Below are 22978 nucleotides of genomic sequence, written 5' to 3' on the forward strand. Positions count from 1 at the left end.
GAATAGAAGACAGACAGACAGACAGACAGACAGACAGACAGACAGACAGACAGACAGACAGACAGACAGACAGACAGACAGACAGACAGACAGACAGACAGACAGACAGACAGACAGACAGACAGACAGACAGACAGACAGACAGTGGAGCGTAATAAAGGCCAGCTTACAGACGGTTGGTAGCTGTGCGACTGACAGACGGAGGGCCGGGCGGACAGACAGACGGAGCCCAGCCGGAGCCCCACCTGCTCCTTGCACTGCACCAGGGCCCTCTGGATCTCGTTGGGGTTGAGGGCGTGGGCGTGGGGCAGGCAGCTGAGGGCCAGCTCCGCCGCCGCCCGCACCATGTTGGGGTCCCGGGCGCGGGAGGCCCGGTCCGCCAGCGACGCCACCTCGGGGGGCGTCAGGTGGCCGTCCCAGCACTCCACCAGGATGTTGAGGGCCGCGCTGCCGATCTCCATGGCCTGGCCTGGAGGGTGGAGGAGAGGGTGGAGAAGAGGTTAGTGACATGATTAACAGGAGGGTGGAGGGTGGAGGAGAGGTAAGGAACATGAACAACAGGAGGGTGGAGGAGAGGTGAGGAACACGATAACAGGAGGTTGGAGGAGAAGGTGGAGGAGAGGTGAGGAACATGAACAACAGGTGGGTGGAGGAGAGGTGAGGAACATGAACAACAGGAGGGTGGAGGAGAGGGGAGGAACATGAACAACAGGTGGGTGGAGGAGAGGTGAGGAACATGAACAACAGGAGGGTGGAGGAGAGGTGAGGAACATGAACAACAGGAGGGTGGAGGAGAGGGTGGAGGAGAGGTGAGGAACATGAACAACAGGAGGGTGGAGAGGAGGGTGGAGGAGAGGTGAGGAACATGATCGACAGAAGGGTGGAGTCTCCATGGCCTGGAGGTGGAGAGGGTTCAGATTCAGATGTTCCTCATGGTCCCGTGGGGGGGGGGGGGGGGGGGGGGAGGTTCACATGGCTCAGCTCGGTATTAGTAAGTACAATAAAGAACAATAAGGAACAAATCCTGAATCCGGCTTCATCAAAATAAAAGCAGATCAGAAGGCAGAGCAGAACGAAGGCCCGACCTGTGATCCAGGACACGTGGGAGCTGTAGGTCCGGGACAGCCAGTTGGGGGAGACGAAGTTGTGCAGGCCCAGGGCATACAGGCCGATCTCGAAGGCACACAGGTGGAGGTTGCGGTGGGGCCCCTGGTGGCCCCCACTGGCCGAAGGCTGCGTGAAGATGGAGGTGGACGAGTTCCCCCCCGCCTTGATCAGCACCGTCTTGGCCAGCTCGAAGTAGAAGTGGGCGGCAGCCTCCGATGGCTGGTTGGGCACGTGGGGGGCATGGCACTCCGGGCGACGCCCCTTGTACCTGCGGCACAAGGGGAGATTTGTTTATTATCTTTATCTTTATTATCTGGCTCTGTGTTTATGTAATACTGTGCTCGAAGTTTGTGCGTGGTTTAGGCACTAGTTTCAAATGTTACCGCTGAAATCCTTCTCCATAACCATGTTTTTGTTGGATATTCAAATATATATACACATATATTTATATTCAAGATAAGGTGGCACGATATTAATCCCAAATGGAATTTCGGTAATTTAAAATAAAAAGGTATTCAGATAAAGTTAAGCCAAATTCGATCTTAAACTCTACCAGTCTTTTGTAACTTCTATATATTCTTACCGACTGGTGTCTGTGCTCTTGGCCCTAGCCCCGCCCCCTGTCCGTCGAGAGCCACTGGATGAGGAAGAGCCCAGCGAATCAGAGGAGGAGCTACTGATGCTGTCACTGTCCTGGCCTCGCCCCCAGGAGGTGGCGGCCCAGCCCCCTCGGATGGGTCGGCGGCTTAGGGTGGGGGAGCTGTCGGAGGTGGTCTCCGGAGCGCTGCTGTCGATGCTAGCCATGCCTGGGAACACACACACACACAGGAGTTAACGTCATAGAAACACTGACCTGGATAAAAGGAGCTTAACCTGGCTGTAAACACATTGATGAAAGGGCAGGGAGTTCTTGCCTGTAATGCATAAAAATGGTTGGTTGAGATTTGTTTAACTGTTACCTCAATAGGTAGTTTTGCCAATTAGCAAAAGGGACCAATATTATGTGGGGTCCCGCAGGGTTCCATTCTCAGTCCCCCCCATCGTTAAATATTCGATCAACGATCAAGCTGCTGAATAGCCTTAACCTGCTACTGCATATCTGTATTGCAATTATAACATCAATCATCCATTGTGTATGAAAAGGCACAGAATAGCACTGATAATTAAAATACATTATAAAAAAAGCGCATGAATCAGAGGTTCCACATGAGAGCGCCTACCTGTGTGCTTCTTCTTCTGGCGCACCGGGGAGCCCCAGCAGCGGCCGCTATAGGCCCCGCGGCCTCCAAGCGCTAGCCGGCTGGGCACCGGGCCCTCGGGCTTGAAGGCAGCCAGGTCGTTCTGAGGCTCACACGCCGTCGGCTGGCCCCCGTCTGGACGCACAACAAACACACGTTATCACCACACACCAGGGGGTGTAGGGGGGGAGACACAGAGAGACTGGAGCGGCTCGGAGTGGCGCCTGGTGCTATTGAGACAGAGGAAGTTCCGGGTGTTTACCTAGCTCCCTGGCGTCGCTCCCTCCTTCTCCGGCGTTGTTGTTGTTCTGGGCGGCCGCGGTGGTGGCGGCGGCTAGCTGTCCCGGTACCCCTGCCCCGCTCCCCACCGGCACAACGGAGGAGGAGCTGGAAGAGGAGGAGGCCACGGCGGCAGTGACCGCGGCACCAGACGATGAAGCGGCGGCGTGTTTGTTGTTATTGTGGACGCCGCCGGCCCCTTGGCCCCCGGGGGCCCCGGCGTGGTGGCTGGCAGAGTGTTTGGACGGGCTGCGCTGGCTGCTGGCGGCGGGCTTGCTGCTGGAGTAGAAGGAGCTGATGGTCTGGGGCTTGTGGGTCTGGCTCTCGCGGTCCAGCAGCTTGTCCAGGATCTGGGAGGGACAGAGGGAGGGATGGAGTCAGACGGGTTCCAGAGATACAGAGGGAGGGCCGCGAAAAGGGGATAGTACCCGTGTCCTCAAGGCCCTTCCAACACGAGGTCACCAGCGATCGTCCTCCCAGGAAGCTTAGAACAGAGATAAGTTCCTCTTTCCTCGGGAACCCCGCGTGCAACGCAACAGGAAAATGTGTTTTCACTCAGGAGACTAAATAAATGCTCCCAGCTGCCGCTCTGCCGCTCATAATTTCATCGGAACATGATTTTTAAGCACTCATCATGGGGTTAGTGATTGTGATTGAGGGGAGGACGGCGGGCGGAGCAGCAGCTGAGTCCCCCTGGGAACCATCTGGCTCTGGGCTGGAGCAGATGTTGAGTGGAAGGCTGGCTGGTCTAAACCGGAGCCAGGCTCTGCTGTCCTGTCCAGACCACCTCCCCTGCCTCCCTCACAGGTGGATACGTGGCTCTGAACGACACCAGCAGTATGACGTGACACCAGCATACGAATCTGAGGTACAACCCTAGCTCTAATCCTTGGAGTAATCCGTGTTTACTCTCTGGAAGTTCACATGCATTTTTGACCGTTTTGTTGAGGTGTTGTTGGCAGCTGGAGCTGAATCCCATTTTGTAAATAGTTTGTTTCAAAACACACTGCTTTGTTTTTGCTTCCAGGCGCGTTGCGTGACACAAAACCATTGCCATGCTTGGAAGTCTGTGATTTGCCGACGCCGTGCGCCAGGCTTTACCTCCAGACTCATTAGAATGTCCTTGAGGACGGCGTCCGTCTGTCCGTCTCTCCTGTGTCTCCTCAAAGACACCGTGGAGCGATAGGAGGAACCACGCGGCGGTGGACTTGCATGTGAAACTGGGGAGCGGCCGCTGATGAGATACTTTTTGTTTTGCATATTCATGAGTTTGTTTTGGAGGATAAGATATTTTCAAGGGTGGAGAGAAAAACTGTTGTTTTTGCGATACAGCACTGGTAGTTAGTGGAGTTGTACTGTTGTCATGCAGAGCACTTGAAAGGAGATAAGCTACTGTAATTGTTTTCTGCTCCTCTAGTAACGCTTAAAAAAATGGTGTATTTTTCAAAGCCACTTGGTAGAAGAATCCACACTTTCTAAAGAGACTTTAAAGGCAGACCCAAATGTTTCACTAGATTGTTTTCTGTTTGACGCTATGGTCCCACGGATTCTGGCAGCCTGTTTTCACTGACTAGCAGACGCTGATTGAACCACAGAACACTTTTCTTTCAAGACTGGGGGTGAAACCAGGACCGATATCACAGGGTGAGTGTGAGTGAGAGAGAGAAAGTGAGGGAGAGAGACAGAGACCGTGAGAATGAAAGACAGTGAGAGACACTGAAAGTGAGGGAGAGAACCAATGAAAGTGAGAGAGAGACAGTGAGAGTGAGGGAGAGCGACAGGGAGAGTGAGACAGTGAGAGAAAGCAAGAGTGACATTGAGAGTGAGAGACAGTGAGGAGAGTGAGTGTCTGTCTGTGCTACCTTCTTCAGCTTGCTCTGGTCGTCCTTGTAGGTGATCATGAGGGCCAGAGCCAGGTCTCCCTTCTGCCTCCGGGTGCCCTCACACAGCAGGGGGTGTTCTGCCTCGCTCACCGTTGTCTTCATGCCTGGACACACACACATACACACACGAGAGAGTACGTTGGTGGGGGATTGAAGCAGTGAGTAGGTGAGCGCCAGCCAGCCAGTGAGTAAACATGACATCACTCACCGAGAGCCGCCACCGCCGCCTCGAAGCCCAGCTCCTCGTCGCCGGGCATCTCGTTGTTACGGTTACGGCTGGGCGGCCGGGACCCCGTGGGGGATACGACTGCACAAACAACATGGCGTACAAGAGGGAGGGTACAACGTCACTACCACATGTAAAGAGAGCCAGAGACCTCATGGCAAGAGAGCGAAAACTTTCCAGAATTCAACTGGAAATCAATAGTGAGCGATGCAAACTTAATGAAGGAATACATGAATCCACCAGGTACTAAACAGTGTCCTGGCCCTGAAAATAAACACACAGGGGATTGAACACGCTGCTATCTTGGCCTGTTCTTTCCGACCATCATTGATTGCTCCGTCCTTCAAAAGTCATTTATTCTTTCCTTGTCTTTTGGTTTCCCTCAAGTACTTTGTTTAGTTGTTCGCTTAAAAGCATCTCTTTTCTGACGTCTTCTTAATGTAAACTCTTTCACACACACACACACACACACACACACACACACACACACACACACACACACACACACACACACACACACACACACACACACACACACACACACACACACACACACACACACAGATCCTGACCCCTCAGCCAATAGTGGCCCAGTATCGATGCTGACATCCTGACCCCTCAGCCAATAGCGGCGCGGCGTAGATGCTGACATCCTAACTCCTCAGCCAATGGCGACCCGTTGTCGATGCCAACATCCTTACCCCTCAGCCAATGGCATTCCAACATCAATGCTGACATCCTAACCCCTCAGCCAATGGTAGCCGGGCGTCAATGCTGACATCCCAACCCTTCAGCCAATGGTGGTTTGGTATCGATGCTGACATCCTAACCCCTCAGCCAATGGTAGCCGGGCGTCGATGCTTACCTGGGATGCAGAGCACGTCGAAGATGAAGCTGGCCAGCATGAGGGGCAGGACAGGCCGGTAGTCGCAGAAGCTGCCGTCCCTGAGCTGCTCGCCGCGGTCCCGGATGGCCGTCATCTCCACAAGCCCCAGGGGGATCTTCTTCATCAGGGCCACCACCTCCGTCTCCTGGTAGCCCAGTTTCACCTGGGAGCACAGCAGGACCGCTGGTTAGGGCACTGGTTCTCAAAGGCCAGTACGCGTACCCCTTGGGGTACTGCAGTTGGTACTTAATTTTTTTCTTTTCTTTAAAATTTCAAATAATACTTGTTTAAATTCTGAAAGCTAGTCAAAAGGAAATCAACACATTATTCTTGTACATTTGCTGCCGGTGAAGGGGTTACTTAGCTGAAAGAATATCTGAGAGGGGGTACACTAGTAGAAAAAGTTTGAGAACCACTGGGTTCCGTCTGAGGCCCTCACACCCCTACCTGCTCCTGGCTGACATGTGTCTGAGTTCACTAAGAGAGTCTCTTTGGATCAAAGCAGCAGTGGCAGCTAAATCATCAAATCATTGCTGATTGGATTCTCGCCGCTCCAGGCGAGATAACGACCTGATTAGTCTGAACTGCTGGAAGTGGACTAAAACCTGCCCGAGGGAGGGCGGATTTAAATAAAGTCTGGTGGATTTAGGATATCTACATGTTAAACCATTTTTACGACACTTTCTAAAATACATAATATGAAGGACTAATATCTGGGTTATAATGAGATATCTACTGTATATCTATATCTCTATACATCAAAACAATTATGTATATATTCATTTTTCTATTGTCAAAATATAAATGATGCATACATACATGCAGGCACGAATGAATGAATGAATGAATTAATTAATCCATGTATGTATCTTTTTCATGAATGTGTGCTGAAAAAGGTCTTAAGGGAGCTGCAGAGTGAGAAGGGGGGTAGTGTTGTTAAACTTTAACCCTTCCAGTTCCCCACCCCCCTCCCTGGCCCCGGTCCCGGCCCTGGTCCCAGCCCCGGTCCCGGGCCGGCCTCACCTCCAGGGCCTTGGTGGAGGCGGGCGGCCTCTGCAGCTCCAGCGAGAACATGCCGGTGCTGAAGGCCAGGTTGTGGAGCTCCAGCCGCTCGCTGAGCACCATGAGGAGGAAGGCCGCCTTGGACAGCGTGCTGGTGGCCACCGCCGTCTGACGGATGGTCGACACCTTGCTCTTCTTACCCTGGACGCATGGAAACCATGGTTACAGTCACCATGGATACAGACACCATGGTTAAGGATACCTTCGACACACAGATGCCATGGTTACAGTCACCATGGTAACAGGTAACATAGATGCAGTCACCATGGTTACCAGATACCATGGTTACAGACACCTTGCTTCTTTTTTTTTACCCTGGACATAATGATACCATAGCAACAGTCACCGTGATAACAGAAACAACCGGAACAGTCACCATGGTAACAGATACCATAGATACAGTCACCACGGTTAGATACCATAGATACAGAAAGCTTGTTCTTCTTACCCTGGACACAGTCATCATGGTAACATACCATTGAAACAAAAACCTTGGTAACAGAAACTATAAGTACAGTCACCATTGTAACAAAAACCAAAGATACAGTCAGGACGCCATAGAGCGGAGAAAGCATAGATCCAGATCCCATAGATTCAGACAGAAGATGAGGTTACCTTGGTCTGAGTCTGCTCCACCTTCAGGTCAGGAGGGTTGGCCAGCAGGTCTCCAGCCAGCTCCACGGCCAGCCTGCAGGACTCACTGCTGTAGCCGTGGGCGTACAGGGCCTCAGCACACGCAAAGAGCACCTGCAACCACACACATACACTTAACAAAAGTAGCAAACACAACATCTGGCCAGCAACGCTGTGAATCACTTTGGATGAAAGCTTCCACTAAATGACTTAACAGTAACAAGATTTAAAAACAGGAAAGTGTCCCTACAGGAGATAATGACACACAGAGCCAGAGTTAGGGTTACGCCTCGCTCTGGAACACTGCAAGCATTGTCTAAATGGGGCACTCGTCAGCATTTTCCAAGTCTCAGGGACCGCACTATTACATTACACAAAAATTGGGTTTTGTGAGAGAGAGATAAAGCGATAGATGGAAAGCCAGACGGAGAGATAGACCGTTTTAAATGAACAGTATACACTCTCGCTACACACTCTCGCTCAACTCGCACACCACAGGGATATCGCTGCACTTAAAAATAGTACTTGGCATTTTGTAGCATCTTATCCGAGCTATCTTTGTTGTGTACGGGGAACGGGTTAACCTAGCGATTGTTAGTGCTTGGCACACGCTCCTTACTGTACCGACAGTGATGCATTGTTGTTTCTCTATCTTCTTCGGACAAATGTACTTATTGTAAGTGGCTTTGGATAAAAGCGTCTGCTAAACGCCCTGAAGGTAAATGAACTGTAAATCTCCTCACCTCCATCTGCCCCTCCTGCTCCAGAGGTTTGATCCCGGCGAAGATGTCTGGCTCCTCCTCGTGATGGTTGTCGGCGGCCCCCCGGTCTCCCCCCTCCTCCGAGGCCGCGCTCAGGTAGTATGCCTGGTAGTCGTCCTCCCCCGCGGGGTCCGCTCCCACGGCCCCCTCCCCTGCTGCTCCTCCTGCAGCCGGCGGGGGCGGGGCCCCGGAAGACCCCGCCCCCGCCTCCAACGCGGGCCCCCCGGCGGAGGCCGCCCCAGGCGGTGCCTTCCCGCCTTCCTCCGGGTCCTCCTCCATCTCCTCCAGCTCCAGCTCCTTCTCCTCCTCCGCCGCCACCACAAGCACCGTCACCGCCTCCTTGGGCGGGGCGCAGGGCGCCGGGGGCGGGGCCTGGGGCTGGGCGCTGGCGGGGGGGTGAGCCGTGGAGGCCGAGGTCTGGGTCATCCTCTTGGAGGGCCCTCCCCCTCCGACGCCGCCCCCGCCGCCGTACTTCCCCCGGAGCAGCGGCCCGGGCGGGGGCAGCATCTCGGGGGGCGGGGGCGTGAAGTCGAAGGTGTTGCTGGCCTCCGCGCCCAGCGCCAGGCAGGAGCCGTCGTCCAGGCTGAGCTCCGCCATGTCGGGCTCCAGGGAGCTGTCCTCGCTGCTGGTGCGGCGCTTGGCGGCCGCGTGCTTCCCCCCGCCACAGCCGGACGCCCCCGACCCGCCCGCCATGGAGCCCCCCTTCCCGGAGCCCTGCGTCAGCTTGCCCTTCCCCCCCGACGAGGAGGAGGAGCCGGGGCCCTTGTACACGCACTTACCCCCTCCGCCACCTCCCCCGCCGCCCTCCTCCAGGGACAGGGACGGCCCCCCCGCCAGCCGGCCCAGGACGCCCCCGCCCGCCGTCAGACCCTTCCTCTTGCTCACCATCGTCTCCTTGGGCCGCACCGCCGCCTCCTGCTGGAGGAAGTGGCCGTTGCCCCTCCCTTTGTAATCGCCGCCGGCGGTCCCGCCCTCGGCCCGACCGAGCCCCCCTCGTGGGGCGGCTCCTCCCGCAGTCTCGGAACCTTCTCCTCCTCCACCCCCTCCTGCGGCGGAGGCGGCCTTGGCCCCCCTCTGCTGCTGCACGGCGCGGGCCCAGCAGAAGGAGGCGCTCTTCTTCTCGGCGCTGCAGTAGGTGATGCCCGGGAGCGGGTAGGCCACCTCCCAGTTGAAGTAGCAGGACTCCACGGCGGGCTTGAAGCCCTGGAACAGCTTGTCCAGGGACTTGCGGTGCTGGCCGCGCTTCACGATCTCGATCACCTTCAGGTGCCAGGTCTTCAGCTGCGACGCCAGCTCCAGGCGCCTGAGTGGGTAGAGGGGGGAGGGGGAGGCTTAGCGCAGGAGGCTTAGCGCGGGTTGGCTTGTAACCGGAAGGTTGGTAGTTTGATCTCCGGGTCCTCTTAGTTGCTGAGGTGTCCCTGACACCTAAACCCTGACTGCTCCCGAAGAGCTGGCTGTCGCCTTGCGTGGTTGACTCCGCCGTCGGTGTGTGAATGTGTGCATGACCCGTTGAAGTTGCTTTGGATAAAAGTGGCTTCTAATTGCCCTGAATGTAAATGTTAAACTAAACGTAGGAGGGGGATTTCACCCCCCCCCCCATGTCTGGCTCTGGTCGGGCGTCAGCAGCGGGTTTAAACAGCTCCTGCCTCACGGATGCGCAGCCTAGTAGCCGCATGCTAACGGTAGGTGCTAAGTTAAGCTGAATGGTTTGAACCAGGGATGCCCGTTGTCTCTACTTACAAATTACAACTAACACATTTTTGTTTGGCTTTACTCGATTCAAAAGAGCTCCATTGGCATTAGAAAGTAAACATTGACAACGCTGTTTGAAAAAGTAGACGAAACTTGGGAACGGGTACAAAGCCCTGGAGGTCACCGGGTGGGCTCTGACCTCTGGGGGCTCATGGTGGGGTCCAACACCGCCAGCCTCCACAGCACCACCATCTCGTCACACATGCTGGCGCAGGCGTGGGCCGCCACCTCCGTCTGCCCGTTGCTGCGGCCCGTGTGGCCGCTGGCACTGCTGTGCGAGGCGGAGGTACGCACGCTGTACCACCACCCGATGATCTGAGGGGGGGAGGCACCGTCAGGAGGGGGAGGAGGAGAGACACCGTCGGGAGGGGGAGGAGGAGAGACACCGTCGGGAGGGGGAGGAGGAGAGACACCGTCAGGAGGGGGGGGAGGAGGAGAGACACCGTCGGGAGGGGGAGGAGGAGAGACACCGTCAGGAGGGGGGGGAGGAGGAGAGACACCGTCGGGAGGGGGAGGAGGAGGAGAGACACCGTCGGGAGGGGGAGGAGGAGGAGAGACACCGTCAGGAGGGGGAGGAGGAGGAGAGACACCGTCGGGAGGGGGAGGAGAGACACCAAGTCAAGTACTTCATGCAAAACTTCTTGGAAAAACCTACGCAGATAAAAACAACTATTCAACACTAAATCGCAGCTACGATGCTGCGTGTTCTTCTACAACGGGAGCCCGGTGGGTATGGAGCGCTGGCAGTTACATCTACATTTACATACAAGGCGTTTAGCAGCCGCTTTGATCCAAGACGACTCACCATAAGTAGATTTATCGGATGAAAGAGAAGCAATAATATATGGCTGCCGGTAAAGTAAGGACGTTCATAGAACCAAGGGCCGAGCACTAACACCGCTGGGTTAACCCATTCCCCGTATACAACAAAGAGAGCTAGGATAAGACGCTACACGATGCTAATTACTATTTTTAAGCTACCTGCTCGTAGGTGAGGCACTGCTCCGTGAGGATGTAGAGCAGGGGGGCGGCGTTGCTGTCCCTCCTCTTGAACATCTCCCTGACGATGGACAGCAGGTTCCAGATGCCCTCTGGCTCGCGCCCCCGCAGCGGGCGCAGCAGGCAGGCCCACTCCGCGGCCGCCGGGGGCTCCGTGGAGGACAGGTACATGGAGTTCACGTCGCTAAGGGGGGGGGGGGGGGGGGGACACGTGAAGGTTAGGGGGTCCATCGCACCTCAAGGGAGGGGCGACAAGACAACGAACCGAGGGTTCAAGTCAAAAGCTCTCGAGTGGGATGACTGAGGGTGTCTGTACATCAAGATCATCAACACAAGTTGAGAGTGTGTGTGCGTGTGTGCGTGTGCGTGTGTGTGTGTGTGTGTGTGTGTGTGTGCGTGCGTGCGTGCGTGTGTTCTTCTGAGCCTTAGGAAGACACCTAAACCCTAACTGCTCCTGAAGAGTGCGTTTGACTCTGCCGTTGGTGTGTGAAGCATGTGTGTATGAACGCGGTGAGTCGCTTTTGTTAAAAGCGTCTGCTAAATGAAAATGTTGAAATATAGTATGAACATTACCAGATGTCACAGAATCGGTGACTTAAGGTGCCATATTTTTAGGACCCTTATCTCTCTGCGAATCACCGTTTCGGTGATTTGCAGAGAGATAAGGTCACTAAAAATTATAAGGTCCTTAAAAATGCCTGCAGTGTGACTACAGAAGAATAGATCTTAGAGGTGGCCCATAAATGCAGAGAAGGTCGAACCACTCCCCCAGACCGACCCGGTTCAGAGCGTTGTGGCGAGGAGGAGGAGCCTACCTGAAGACCACCGGGGACGGACCACAGAACTTGTGGAGGGTCTTCTTGATGTTGTCCCTCAGCGTGGACTCGTCCAGGTACCAGGTGCTCTGATCCGAGGCCGAGGGACCCGCCGTGGGGTCTGGACACACACACACACACCGCACAGGCTGGGGGTTAAGTTGTTGAACTCCCAGGGAAAGGTTCTTGGTTCAAACCCCAGTGTCTACCTGTAGGCCTCCTGGAGTTAAGATGCCCTAATCAATATATATGATCTTTATCAAAAATTCCCGTTTATTAAACCCAATTTAACAATGTGAGGCTGGAATAAAAAAATACAATGACATTGAAATCAATGAAGATGTCCCATTTCTACTAAATATGTGCTACAATCAGAACTCCAACTGGATTCAGTGGGACACAAGCGCCACCTACAGGCCTAATGCTGTCATAGATCTCAAACTCATATCAAACAAATCACACTCATTAACAAAAATATAGCTGCCAAATGTCAGCTAACATATCACACCGTCACTAAAACTCTATCTATTTTCTTATTTGCACCAGCTTGTATTTGACCACCAATGTAGCACTGTACTGGGTAAATGATCTATGGTATCCTTGCATTACTTGATATCCCCATTCAGAGTAGTTGTATACGTTTGAAGGACACGTGCTATGTCTGACTTCATATGCCTCTTCAAAGCATCTTTAAAGGATTATTCTTCACCACATCGCTGTGGTAGTAGTTTTTAAAGACACAGAGTTCGGCTAGAACATACATGGTGGCTGTAGGTATTCCAAGTGGTCATTGTTCCAGATGTATATGAACCACACTATATCCCAGTGATGTGTGTCACTGTGGTGTACTGGTACCTGGAGCCCCGCAGACTGTGTTGATGGCCGTGGACTGGGAGGACAGCAGCTCATCCAGCAGTCTCTGAGCCGTGGGCAGGATCTGAAAACACACACACACACACACACACACACACACACACACACGTCAGTCTACTGATCTATCGGCACACCGTCCAAAAGGCACTGGGTTCGATAGCCGACATCCGCAATCCTACTGAAGGCCTCCTTGAGGAAGATGTCCTCTAACCCATACCTGCTCCATAAGGAGATGATCTGACATGAACCCTTTGGATTGAAGCGCTTTCTGCTAAATAACTAAAAGGAACCATTAAATAGAAACCATGAGGGGTCAAGTGGTGATTAACAGACACACAATCCTTTTGTAAACTTTGTTTATACAGCTTGTACATCTCGTGTGTGTGTGTGTGTGTGTGCGTGCGTGTCTGTGTTACAGACAGTAATGTTTGTATTGGCAGTAAATGTTTTCCTGGTCATTGTGTAGTAATTACTGTTGAAATGATTCATCCATTACGGGGACAACCTGTTGTGTTTGAACTGCACACAGGGTCGCTCTTGCGAGCCGCGGCAGAACAGAGCTTTCCTCAGCCTCGGTTTCAGTTCATTTACTAGTAAAACGTAGGATTATTACGGATTTCCCACCCAATCTGGCAACCTGGTGGAAATCTGGCCCAATCTGGCAACACTGACCGTGGCCGGGGCTGTCACCGACGCTCATCATCCTTACTGACAGCTTGGTGTGTTGAGTTATTGATAGTCTGAGGTAGTTGTGTTAGAAACACAAGATACAGGGCTTGGGCACACTGCACCATGGGATTTTTTTGTAGGCAACGGCTTAAGAGAGTTGACCACGGCGAACGGCTTCCGTCGGCGAGTGCAGCAGCACGGCACACCTGTCGTTATTTCTGAACCTTTGACCTCGAGTGTGGGTGGGTTGTGGGTTGCCGTGACGACCGCGTATGGGTTTATGTGACCTCTGACCTGCTGGGGCAGCTCGCTAATGAGGTACTGGGCGAACTTCTGGAGCTGGTCCCTCTGCAGCCGGGAGAGAGACTCTGAGACCGGGGCCCGCAGACACACAGCAGACGCCTGGGGAGAGAGGGAGAAAGAGAGAGGGAGAGGAAGAGAGGGAGGGAGAGGAAGAGAGAAGGAGAGAGGGAGAGGGAGGGAGAAGGAGGAAGGGAGAAGGAGAGAAGGAGAGGAAGAGAGGGAGGGGGGGATAGAGAAGGAGGGGGAGAGAGAGAGAGAGAGAGAGAGAGAGAGAGAGAGAGAGAGAGAGTGAGCTGTATGGCTCCAGAAGGGCTCAGGATCTCCCCAACGGAGAGTCTCTGGGGGTGTGTGTGTGTGTGTGTGTGTGTGTGTCTCCTTGTGTGAGGAGTGTCATTTCCCTCAAGAAAAGATACATAAAAGGCTGAAACCTTTTCCCATCTCTGAATCCCACAAGGTTAACCAGAATTAAGAGAACAATGTTAACCAGCCAGCCGGTTAACCAGTAGAACCCTCCCCAGCCCTAGGAACCCATCTCCCCAATCACCCCCCCCCTCCGACGCCAACCGCCTCGCCCCCAGCGCGGGTCACGCAGACACACAAGCGTGTTCCAGTGTGTCTGTGAGAGAGAGATACCAGCAGAGTTATCCCCCTGAACAGACCTTGACTCTCTCTGCGTGTTCTGCAGATGTGTGTCAGAGGCGCCAGGCGTACCAATGAGTACCAGGCTCCACTCACCCCTCTTATCTAGAGGGGAGATGGAACGCTCCACCCAAGGGACCTAATCACACTCTCCCACACACACACACCGAAAAACACAGTGGAAACACACACACACACACACACACACACACACACACACACACACACACACACACACAGAGGAAACACACATATCATACAACCAAACAGAGGATGAAACACAGACACACAACGAAAACCAGGAACAAACACAGACACACACACACTGCATGCAAACACACATAACTTGAGACACACACACAAATTGAAACAAGCTTTCGATTCCTAATTTAAACACCCGAAAGCTCCATTTTTAACACGCACACCCGCCCACAGACACACGCCGCTGTACTCACATTGTGTATGCGGAAGAGACACAGCGCCACCACGTGCGCACACCACTTGGCCCCGGCGCCGCAGGTGCAGGAACAGGAAGTGATGCGGCAGCGGTCGAACATCACGGCCACGTTGTACGCGCCCTTGGACTGACCGCCCTGCGTGGAGAACACCGTGGCGCTCAGGTGGAAGCCTGGGGGGGGGGGGGGGGGGCAGTACACACAGAGGGGATGAGACACAACTAAATGGTACTTAATGTATGCACTTATTGTATGTAGTTCATCCTTTGCACTTAAAGTAAAGCGTTGTGTGGCGTTTTATCCTAGCTATCTTTGTTGGATACGTGGAATGGGTTAACCTATTGATTGTTAGTGCTTGGCAATTGGTTCTTGCAAACCGGCAGGGCTTGACCCCTGGTGACCCCTTGGGTCAAGCAACCGTCAGAGGGAGAAGCTAGATCGGACTGCGGCCTGAGGCTAGCAGCCTGGCCCTGGGCCCTGGGCTGACTGAGGCTAACAGCCTGGCCCTGCGCTGACTGAGGCTTCAGCCTGGCTCTGGGCCCTGGGCTGACTGAGGCTAACAGCCTGGCCCTGGGCCCTGGGCTGACTGAGGCTAACAGCCTGGCCCTGGGCCCTGGGCTGACTGAGGCTACAGCCTGGCCCTTGGCCCTGGGCTGACTGAGGCTACAGCCTGGCCCTGGGCTGACTGAGGCTTCAGCCTGGCCCTAGGCCCTGGGCTGACTGAGGCTTCAGCCTGGCCCTGGGCCCTGGGCTGACTGAGGCTACAGCCTGGCCCTGTGCCCTGGGCCGACCCCCGGCCAGCGCTAAGCAGAGGACCAGCAGGGAAATCCCCTCAAACCCCCCCCCCCCCCCCAACAACTGCACCGAGAGAGGAGGGGATATCACATGAAGGACTTTCACTTCTGCCAGAGCGCCTGGTCGACCAGAAAGCGATGTGTGTGCAACTCTTGGAGCGTGGTACAAACAAAGATATCTTTGACCTACTTCTCTGTGTAGCTCGTCTGCGGGGAAACTAAACTAAACAGAGTTTCCATTACCTCAGAGCCCCACTGCATGGCAGTTAATAACGGTGGACTGCACGCAAAGCTCTGCGAGCACTTGTAATAAAAAAAAAACAGGGAATCGTTGCTCCTGCCTTGCTTAAGAGCAGGACTCCTTCACATTACTACTGAAGCGTTTGGGTGTGGTTCAGCGCATCGCATGTGGATGCGCTGAAGTGCATTTTAGCCTAGTTGTACTTTATACTATTAGGCTATCAATCTATAGTCCATGGGGTCTCATCCTGATAGAGTTGAGCAGCAGTCAACGACTAGAACAGTGAACAGTCACTCAATACTACCAGCAATCAGCAGAGCCCTCCCAATACTACAAGCCAACCAGAAGAGTCCTCTCAATACTACCAGCCAATCAGGAGTGAGTAGTTTAAAAAAATAAAAATAGTTTCCAAAGCTGCCCACATTTACCATACTTGCACGCCCATACATCAGGGACATTATGGACCGTAGGTCTAAGTTACAGTATTCTCTTCTCTTTGTTTACATTTGCTTTTATACACTTTAAGTACTTGTATATTTGCATTTGTACACTTTAATACACTGAAGTACTGGTACTGTGCTACTTTATAATTATTTTGTTTTCCCTGTTTGTCTTTACTTTAGCATTTACTTAAGCGCCTATTTTTGTTTCATTAGTACTTTGTATTTTTATTGGATCTTATCCTGTGTTTTCCACTGCTGCTGGGCTGTTGTAAGGAATTTCTATCCATCTACATGAGAGGTTTTGTCCTCTACGTGTTTCTGTGCCTTTGTCACCGGAGCCCGACTGTGTAGCTCTTCCGTTTCCATGCAGAGAGAGCAGGTTTCGCTAGGAGCTCAATAGAGAGTCTCTGTTTGAATAGAAGGTTGTGATTGCTATGCATATCCTGGCGAGAGATGACCTATAAACATGAACCCACCGATCTGCAGGGGGTCTTTCACCGCCCGCACCCGGTACAGCTGCTCCCCCCGCTGGAACTCATCCGGACTCCCATTGGCCAGACACGAGTACAACCTGCAGGGAGGGGGGAGGGAGAGGAGAGAGAGAGAGAGAGAGAGAGAGAGAGAGAGAGAGAGAGAGAGAGAGAGAGAGAGAGAGAGAGAGAGAGAGAGAGAGAGAGAGAGAGAGAGAGAGAGAGAGAGAGAGAGAGAGTCAAACAAAGCGTTGTGGTTTTGAGAGAGGGATGAGAATGACAGAGAAGGAGAGGGATGAGGAGGGAATTGAGGAGAGATGGTTGCGGAGGAGATGAGGAGGGAGAAAGATACAGGGAGAGAGATGGTTGGGGAGGAAGGAGAGGAGGAGAGGAGAGAGATAATATATATTGATTGGGAAGAGGGGAGGAGGGGATGAGTTGGGAGAGTAGGAGAAGAGCATTGAGAGGAGGAGAGAGGAGAGGAGAGGAGGAGAAAGATGAGAGATGGTTGGGCAGGGGAAAGTGCACAGGTTCAATACAAGGGTAAGAATTCCAACAGCGAAACACTTAAGTGGTCTTTCCGCTGAGTATAAAATGGAGGCAATGTGGTGTTCATCACAAACGCATTGCTTCATCTAATGAAACGGGACATGTGCATCGACACCTGCACTGTGGCTGTCAGCTCTGGTTTGGAGATATGCCTGTTGGGCTGAGTAACTAATTCCTTGTGCTAGGATCAGGCTGGGCACCAATGTATCAAGAGCCTCTTCTTCGATACCACAGAGCGACAAGTATCAACTGGTATCCTTTCATCCAAGGAAATGAACTATGAAAATACAAAACTAAAATGCTGTATATTGGTAATGAGACCCTCAGGGTTAATTTGTCATTAGCGATCCAGTTGTGATAACAACACTTAGCCTCTCAGGTGTTAGTGTTAATTTGTTAATTGGGTTTTCGTCAAATAGGTGATTAGACTTTCATTGTACTGGATAATGATACATCCAGGTGTTATTAGTTATTATACGTCCCGGTGTTATTGGTCATTATATGTCCAGGTACAATGCGCAATAATTATATATATCCAAGTGTGATTGGTCATTATACGTCGGGGTGTAATTGGTCATTATCCGTCCAGGTGTGATTGGTCATTATCCGTCCAGGAGTGATTGGTCATTATACGTCCAGGTGTGATTGGTCATTATCCGTTCAGGTGTGATTGGTCATTATACGTCCAGGTGTGATTGGTCATTATACGACCCGGTATAATTGGTCAATATACGTCCAGGTGTGATTGGTCTTTATACGTCCGGGTGTAATTGGTCATTATATGTCCAGGTACGATTGGTAATAATTATATATATATATATATATATATATCCAGGTACGATTGGTAATAATTATATATATATATATATATCCAGTTGTGATTGGTCATTATCCGTCCAAGTGTGATTGGTCATTATGCGTCCAGGTGTGATTGGTCATTATCCGTCCAGGTGTGAATGGTCATTATACGACCCGGTGTAATTGGTCAATATACGTCCAGGTGTGATTGGTCTTTATACGTCCCGGTGTAATTGGTCATTATATGTCCAGGTACGATTGGTAATAATTATATATATATATCCAGGTACGATTGGTAATAATTATATATATATATCCAGTTGTGATTGGTCATTATCCGTCCAGGTGTGATTGGTCATTATACGTCCAGGTGTGATTGGTCAGAATACGCCCAGGTGTGATTGGTCATTATACGTCGGGGTGTGATTGGTCAGAATACGTCAGGGTGTGATTGGTCATTATACATCCAGGTGTGATTGGTCATTATACGTGAAGGTGTAATTGGTCAGAATACATCAGGGTGTGATTGGTCATTATAAATCCAGGTGTAATTGGTCAGAATACGCCCAGGTGTGATTGCTGATTGGACGGAGTGTGCTCACCTGATGTCCTCCTCATTCTCGGGGAAGCTCCAGTAGGCGATGCGGAGCTGTAGCTGCTCAGGTACAGGAGGGTAGACCTTCTCCACCACCTCAAAAGGGATGTGGAACGCCACCTGCTTGGCCGACAGCTCCACCAGGGGACAAACCTGGCCATCTGGGATGACGAGGAGGAAGAGGAGGGATGAGTACAGGAGCTATACAGTGGGGCAAAAAAGTATTTAGTCAGCCACCAATTGTGCAAGTTCTCCCACTTAAAAAGACGAGAGAGGTCTGTATTTTTCATCATAGGTAAACCTCAGCTATGAGAGAAAAAATGAAAAAAAAAAATCCAGAAAATCACATTGTCTGATTTTTTAAGAATTTATTTGCAAATTATGGTGGAAAATAAGTATTTGGTCACCTACAAACCAGCAAGATTTCTGGCTGTCACAGACCTGTAACTTCTTCTTTAAGAGGCTCCTCTGTCCTCCACTCGTTTCCTGTATTAATGGCACCTGTTTGAACTCCTTATCAGTATAAAAGACACCTGTCCACAACCTCAAACAGTCACACTCCAAACTCCACTATGCCCAAGACCAAAGAGCTGTCAAAGGACACCAGAAACACAATTGTAGACCTGCACCAGGCTGGGAAGTCTGAATCTGCAATAGGTAAGCAGCTTGGTGTGAAGAAATCAAATGTCGGAGCAATTATTAGGAAATGGAATACATACAAGACCACTGATAATCTCCCTCGATCTGGGGCTCCACGCAAGATCTCACCCTGTGGGGTCAAAATGATCACAAGAACGGTGAACAAAAATCCCAGAACCACACGGGGAGACCTAGTGAATGACCTCCAGAGAGCTGGGACCAAAGTAACAAAGGCTACCATCACTAACACACTACGCCGCCAGGGACTCAAATCCTGCAGTGCCAGAAGTGTCCCCCTGCTAAAGCCAGTCCATGTCCGGGCCCGTTTGAAGTTTGCTAGAGAGCATTTGGATGATCCAGAACAGGATTGGGAGAATGTCATATGGTCAGATGAAACCAAAATAGAACTTTTCGGTAAAAACTCAACTCGTCGTGTTTGGAGGAGAAAGAATGCTGAGTTGCATCCAAAGAACACCATACCTACAGTGAAGCATGGGGGTGGAAACATCATGCTTTGGTGCTGTTTTTCTGCCAAGGGACCAGGACGTCTGATCCGTGTGACGGAAAGAATGAATGGGGCCATGTATCGTGAGATTTTGAGTGAAAACCTCCTTCCATCAGCAAGGGCACTGAAGATAAAACGTGGCTGGGTCTTTCAGCATGACAATGACCCCAAACACACCGCCCGGGCAACGAAGGAGTGGCTTCGTAAGAAGCATTTCAAGGTCCTGGAGTGGCCTAGCCAGTCTCCAGATCTCAACCCCATAGAAAATCTTTGGAGGGAGTTGAAAGTCCGTGTGGCCCAAAAACATCACTGCTCTAGAGGAGATCTGCATGGAGGAATGGGCCAAAATACCAGCAGCAGTGTGTAAAAAGCCTTGTAAAGACTTACAGAAAACGTTTGACCTCTGTCATTGCCAACAAAGGGCATGTAACAAAGTATTGAGATGACCTTTTGTTATTGACCAAATACTTATTTTCCACCATAATTTGCAAATAAATTCTTTAAAAATCAGACAATGTGATTTTCTAGATTTTTTTGTCTTCATTTTGTCTCTCATAGCTGCGGTATACCTATGATGAAAATTACAGGCCTCTCTCATCTTTTTAAGTGGGAGAACTTGCACAATGGGTGGCTGACTAAATACTTTTTTGCCCCACTGTATACCTGCTATGGGGGTGTGCTCTGCTGCGATTGGTTGAAACCATGACACAAATGATGTAGCCAATGAGAATGCAGTACTTCATGGTACGCACGGCCCCCTTACACTCACACCCCTGTCACTAACTCACCCAACCCATCCCTTACGCACTCACCCCTCTTTTGCACGCACACCGTCTTACACACTTATTGCATGTTTGCACGTCCTTTCACTTAAAAATAGTACCTAGCATCATGTAGCATCTTATCCTAGCTATCTTTGTTGTAAACGGGGAACGGGTTAACCTAGCGTTGTTAGTGCTCGGCACTTGGTTCTATGAACATAAGTCACTGTACCGACAGCAATATATTGTTGTTTCTTTTTCATCTGAGAAATGTCCTTATGTAAGTCGCTTTGGATAAAAGCGTCTGCTAAATGCCCTAAATCTACATGTACGGCTTACACGGTACAGCCCTGATCCTGGGTAAGTACCAATAGACAGAGGGTAGGGCCTGCGTTGATGCTGAGGTTAGAACTCAGTGCTAGTATATGGTGCAGTTGAGTGCTTAACAAGCAACACGTTTCAATTGAAATGGAGGTAGAGGATGGTAAACTACTCAAGTATCACAACCCAACCTAAATCACATTTAAAAGTCGCAGAGCAACAAACTGCACCCGCCCTGAGGTGGTATTGTCCTAGGACACAGACAATACAAATACCCACAAAGCACCTGTCAAAGTACAAATACTTCTGAAAAGAGAAAAACATTTACAAAACACAAGCACTGTATGATTTGTCTATAAGGCATTCCTCATGCATTTGGTGAAGTATTGAATCCAGATTTGACATCCATGATATTCTGAATCCCTTCAGCCTAACAGACCCTAATGTCTAAACTGCAGGTAGATCTGCTCTCTCAGCTCTGCAGCAGAACAGACCCGCGTTGTCGACTCAGAGCGGTGGTGTCGACGTGGTAAACAACATGAACCCTCTGGAGAAGCAGTGAATCACAGCGTCGACACCTGCTCCGTGAGCCCTACACCTGCCACCTCAGACCACTCAGGACTATTTACGGCCTAAGGAGGGGCATGGAATGGCCTCGTTTAGTCTCTATATTAGTAGTCGGAATTAAATAGGACGACAATAACTGCCCTAATCATGGTCAAAATGGGAGGTCTGAGGATATGTATGCAAGAGATGAGAATTCTGTTCAGAAGGCTATTTTGGTTTATGTATCGATACTGAATAAAATCAACCTTAATTCATCCCGACTCGCGGCCCTGCCTACCTGAACTCAAATTGCCACGTCAATGTGATGTTTTATCTGAACCGAATTCAAAGTGAAAGCTTAGAAAAACGAATAGTATGAATAGCTATAAAACAACTGTGGGGATTGTAGTGAGGTTGTTTACGACCGCAGTGAGTTTCTGTGAGGGTAGGGAGTTTGTGTATTTGTAGTGAGTTTGTGTGTGACAGTAGTGGGTAAGTGTGTGACGGTAGTGAGTGTGTGACGGCAGTGAGTGTGTGATACTAGTGACTAAGTGTGACGGTAGTGAGTGTGTGTGACTGTAGTGAGTGTGTGTGACGGCAGTGAGTGTGTGTGATGGCAGTGAGTGTGTGACGACAGTGAGTGTGTGTGACGGCAGTGAGTGTGTGTGACGGCAGTCAGTGTGTGTGACGGCAGTGAGTGTGTGACGGCAGTGAGTGTGTGACGGCAGTGAGTGTGTGACGGCAGTGAGTGTGTGTGATGGCAGTGAGTGTGTGACGGCAGTGAGTGTGTGTGATGGCAGTGAGTGTGTGACGGCAGTGAGTGTGTGACGGCAGTGTGTGGGTGACGGCAGTGTGTGTGTGATACTAGTGACTAAGTGTGTGACGGTAGTGAGTCAATCTGCAGGACGGAGGAGAGGATCTCTGGCGGGGGGGTAGGGTGGATACAGGCGAGGTAGAGTTCATGTTGCGAGCAGCCACTGGTAGCTGCCCAGTGACTGACTACAGACGGCCAACCAATCAGAGGAGGGCGGGGGGGGGGGGGGGATCTGCTCAAACAGCTGTTCCTTTGTAGCTCAGGCAGTGAAAGGTGAAGATTTGCCGTTCTCCCACTCACTCACTCCCATTCTCTACGGTGCTCGCTCGCTCACTGCGTCTCTCCCCTTGGCACGGCTGGTTTTAAAACCACACACACACACACACACACACACACACACACACACACACACACACACACACACACACACACACACACACACACACACACACACACACACACACACACACACACACACACACACGTCGATTTAGGGTTATTGAGTTACGTGTTGCCAATGCGATTCATTCTGCCACACTACACAAGGATTTCATAATGGCATTAAACGGTTTCCAGATTTACTCTCAGCAAAGACTCTGGAGAGAGAGTTTGAAAGTTTGACAGCCTCGCTGTGCCACTGATGCAGATGTTAGTTGTCCATCATTGCATTTCATATCCTTACCACCTTTACAGCTAAGTTGTAAACGTGCTACCTCAATGTTTACAGTGCGCCATTCAGGTTCACTCAAACCCTTACAGCTGCCTTCATATACACTAACTACTCTATTAGCTATCAACATAAGCTAGATATCATTAACTTCTTATTAACTAATAGTATGTTCAGGTGGAATAAGGTTCTACAACAAAACAAACTCCACAACAACAACAACAACACAATCTTTAAAAGTTTCAACAAAGCAAC

General features: G+C 51.3%; 1 protein-coding gene across 7 annotated transcripts in view; it reads right to left on the minus strand.

Annotated features, from left to right (window-relative positions):
- The window catches only part of zswim8 (zinc finger, SWIM-type containing 8), a 39806-nt gene that overhangs the window by 12308 nt on the left and 4520 nt on the right, over positions 1 to 22978 (minus strand). For 4 of the 7 annotated variants that reach the window (XM_079729984.1, XM_079729982.1, XM_079729983.1 and 1 more), the window contains exons 2-20: positions 18478 to 18631; positions 16535 to 16629; positions 14581 to 14753; positions 13478 to 13585; positions 12497 to 12578; positions 11642 to 11762; positions 10809 to 11010; positions 9967 to 10142; positions 8058 to 9378; positions 7297 to 7428; positions 6643 to 6822; positions 5599 to 5782; positions 4716 to 4823; positions 4487 to 4611; positions 2608 to 2974; positions 2328 to 2480; positions 1691 to 1913; positions 1086 to 1375; positions 171 to 469 (exon numbers count right to left, since the gene is read on the minus strand). In XM_079729984.1, coding sequence (XP_079586110.1) covers positions 171 to 469; positions 1086 to 1375; positions 1691 to 1913; positions 2328 to 2480; positions 2608 to 2974; positions 4487 to 4611; positions 4716 to 4823; positions 5599 to 5782; positions 6643 to 6822; positions 7297 to 7428; positions 8058 to 9378; positions 9967 to 10142; positions 10809 to 11010; positions 11642 to 11762; positions 12497 to 12578; positions 13478 to 13585; positions 14581 to 14753; positions 16535 to 16629; positions 18478 to 18631 — 4493 coding nt within the window. The remainder of the gene's footprint in view (positions 1 to 170; positions 470 to 1085; positions 1376 to 1690; positions 1914 to 2327; positions 2481 to 2607; positions 2975 to 4486; positions 4612 to 4715; positions 4824 to 5598; positions 5783 to 6642; positions 6823 to 7296; positions 7429 to 8057; positions 9379 to 9966; positions 10143 to 10808; positions 11011 to 11641; positions 11763 to 12496; positions 12579 to 13477; positions 13586 to 14580; positions 14754 to 16534; positions 16630 to 18477; positions 18632 to 22978) is intronic. The other 3 variants (XM_079729986.1, XM_079729985.1, XM_079729981.1) reach the window with 1 other exon arrangement.

This window comes from Pollachius pollachius, assembly GCF_949987615.1.
Source record: "Pollachius pollachius genome assembly, chromosome: 2".
Lineage (NCBI taxonomy): Eukaryota > Metazoa > Chordata > Actinopteri > Gadiformes > Gadidae > Pollachius > Pollachius pollachius.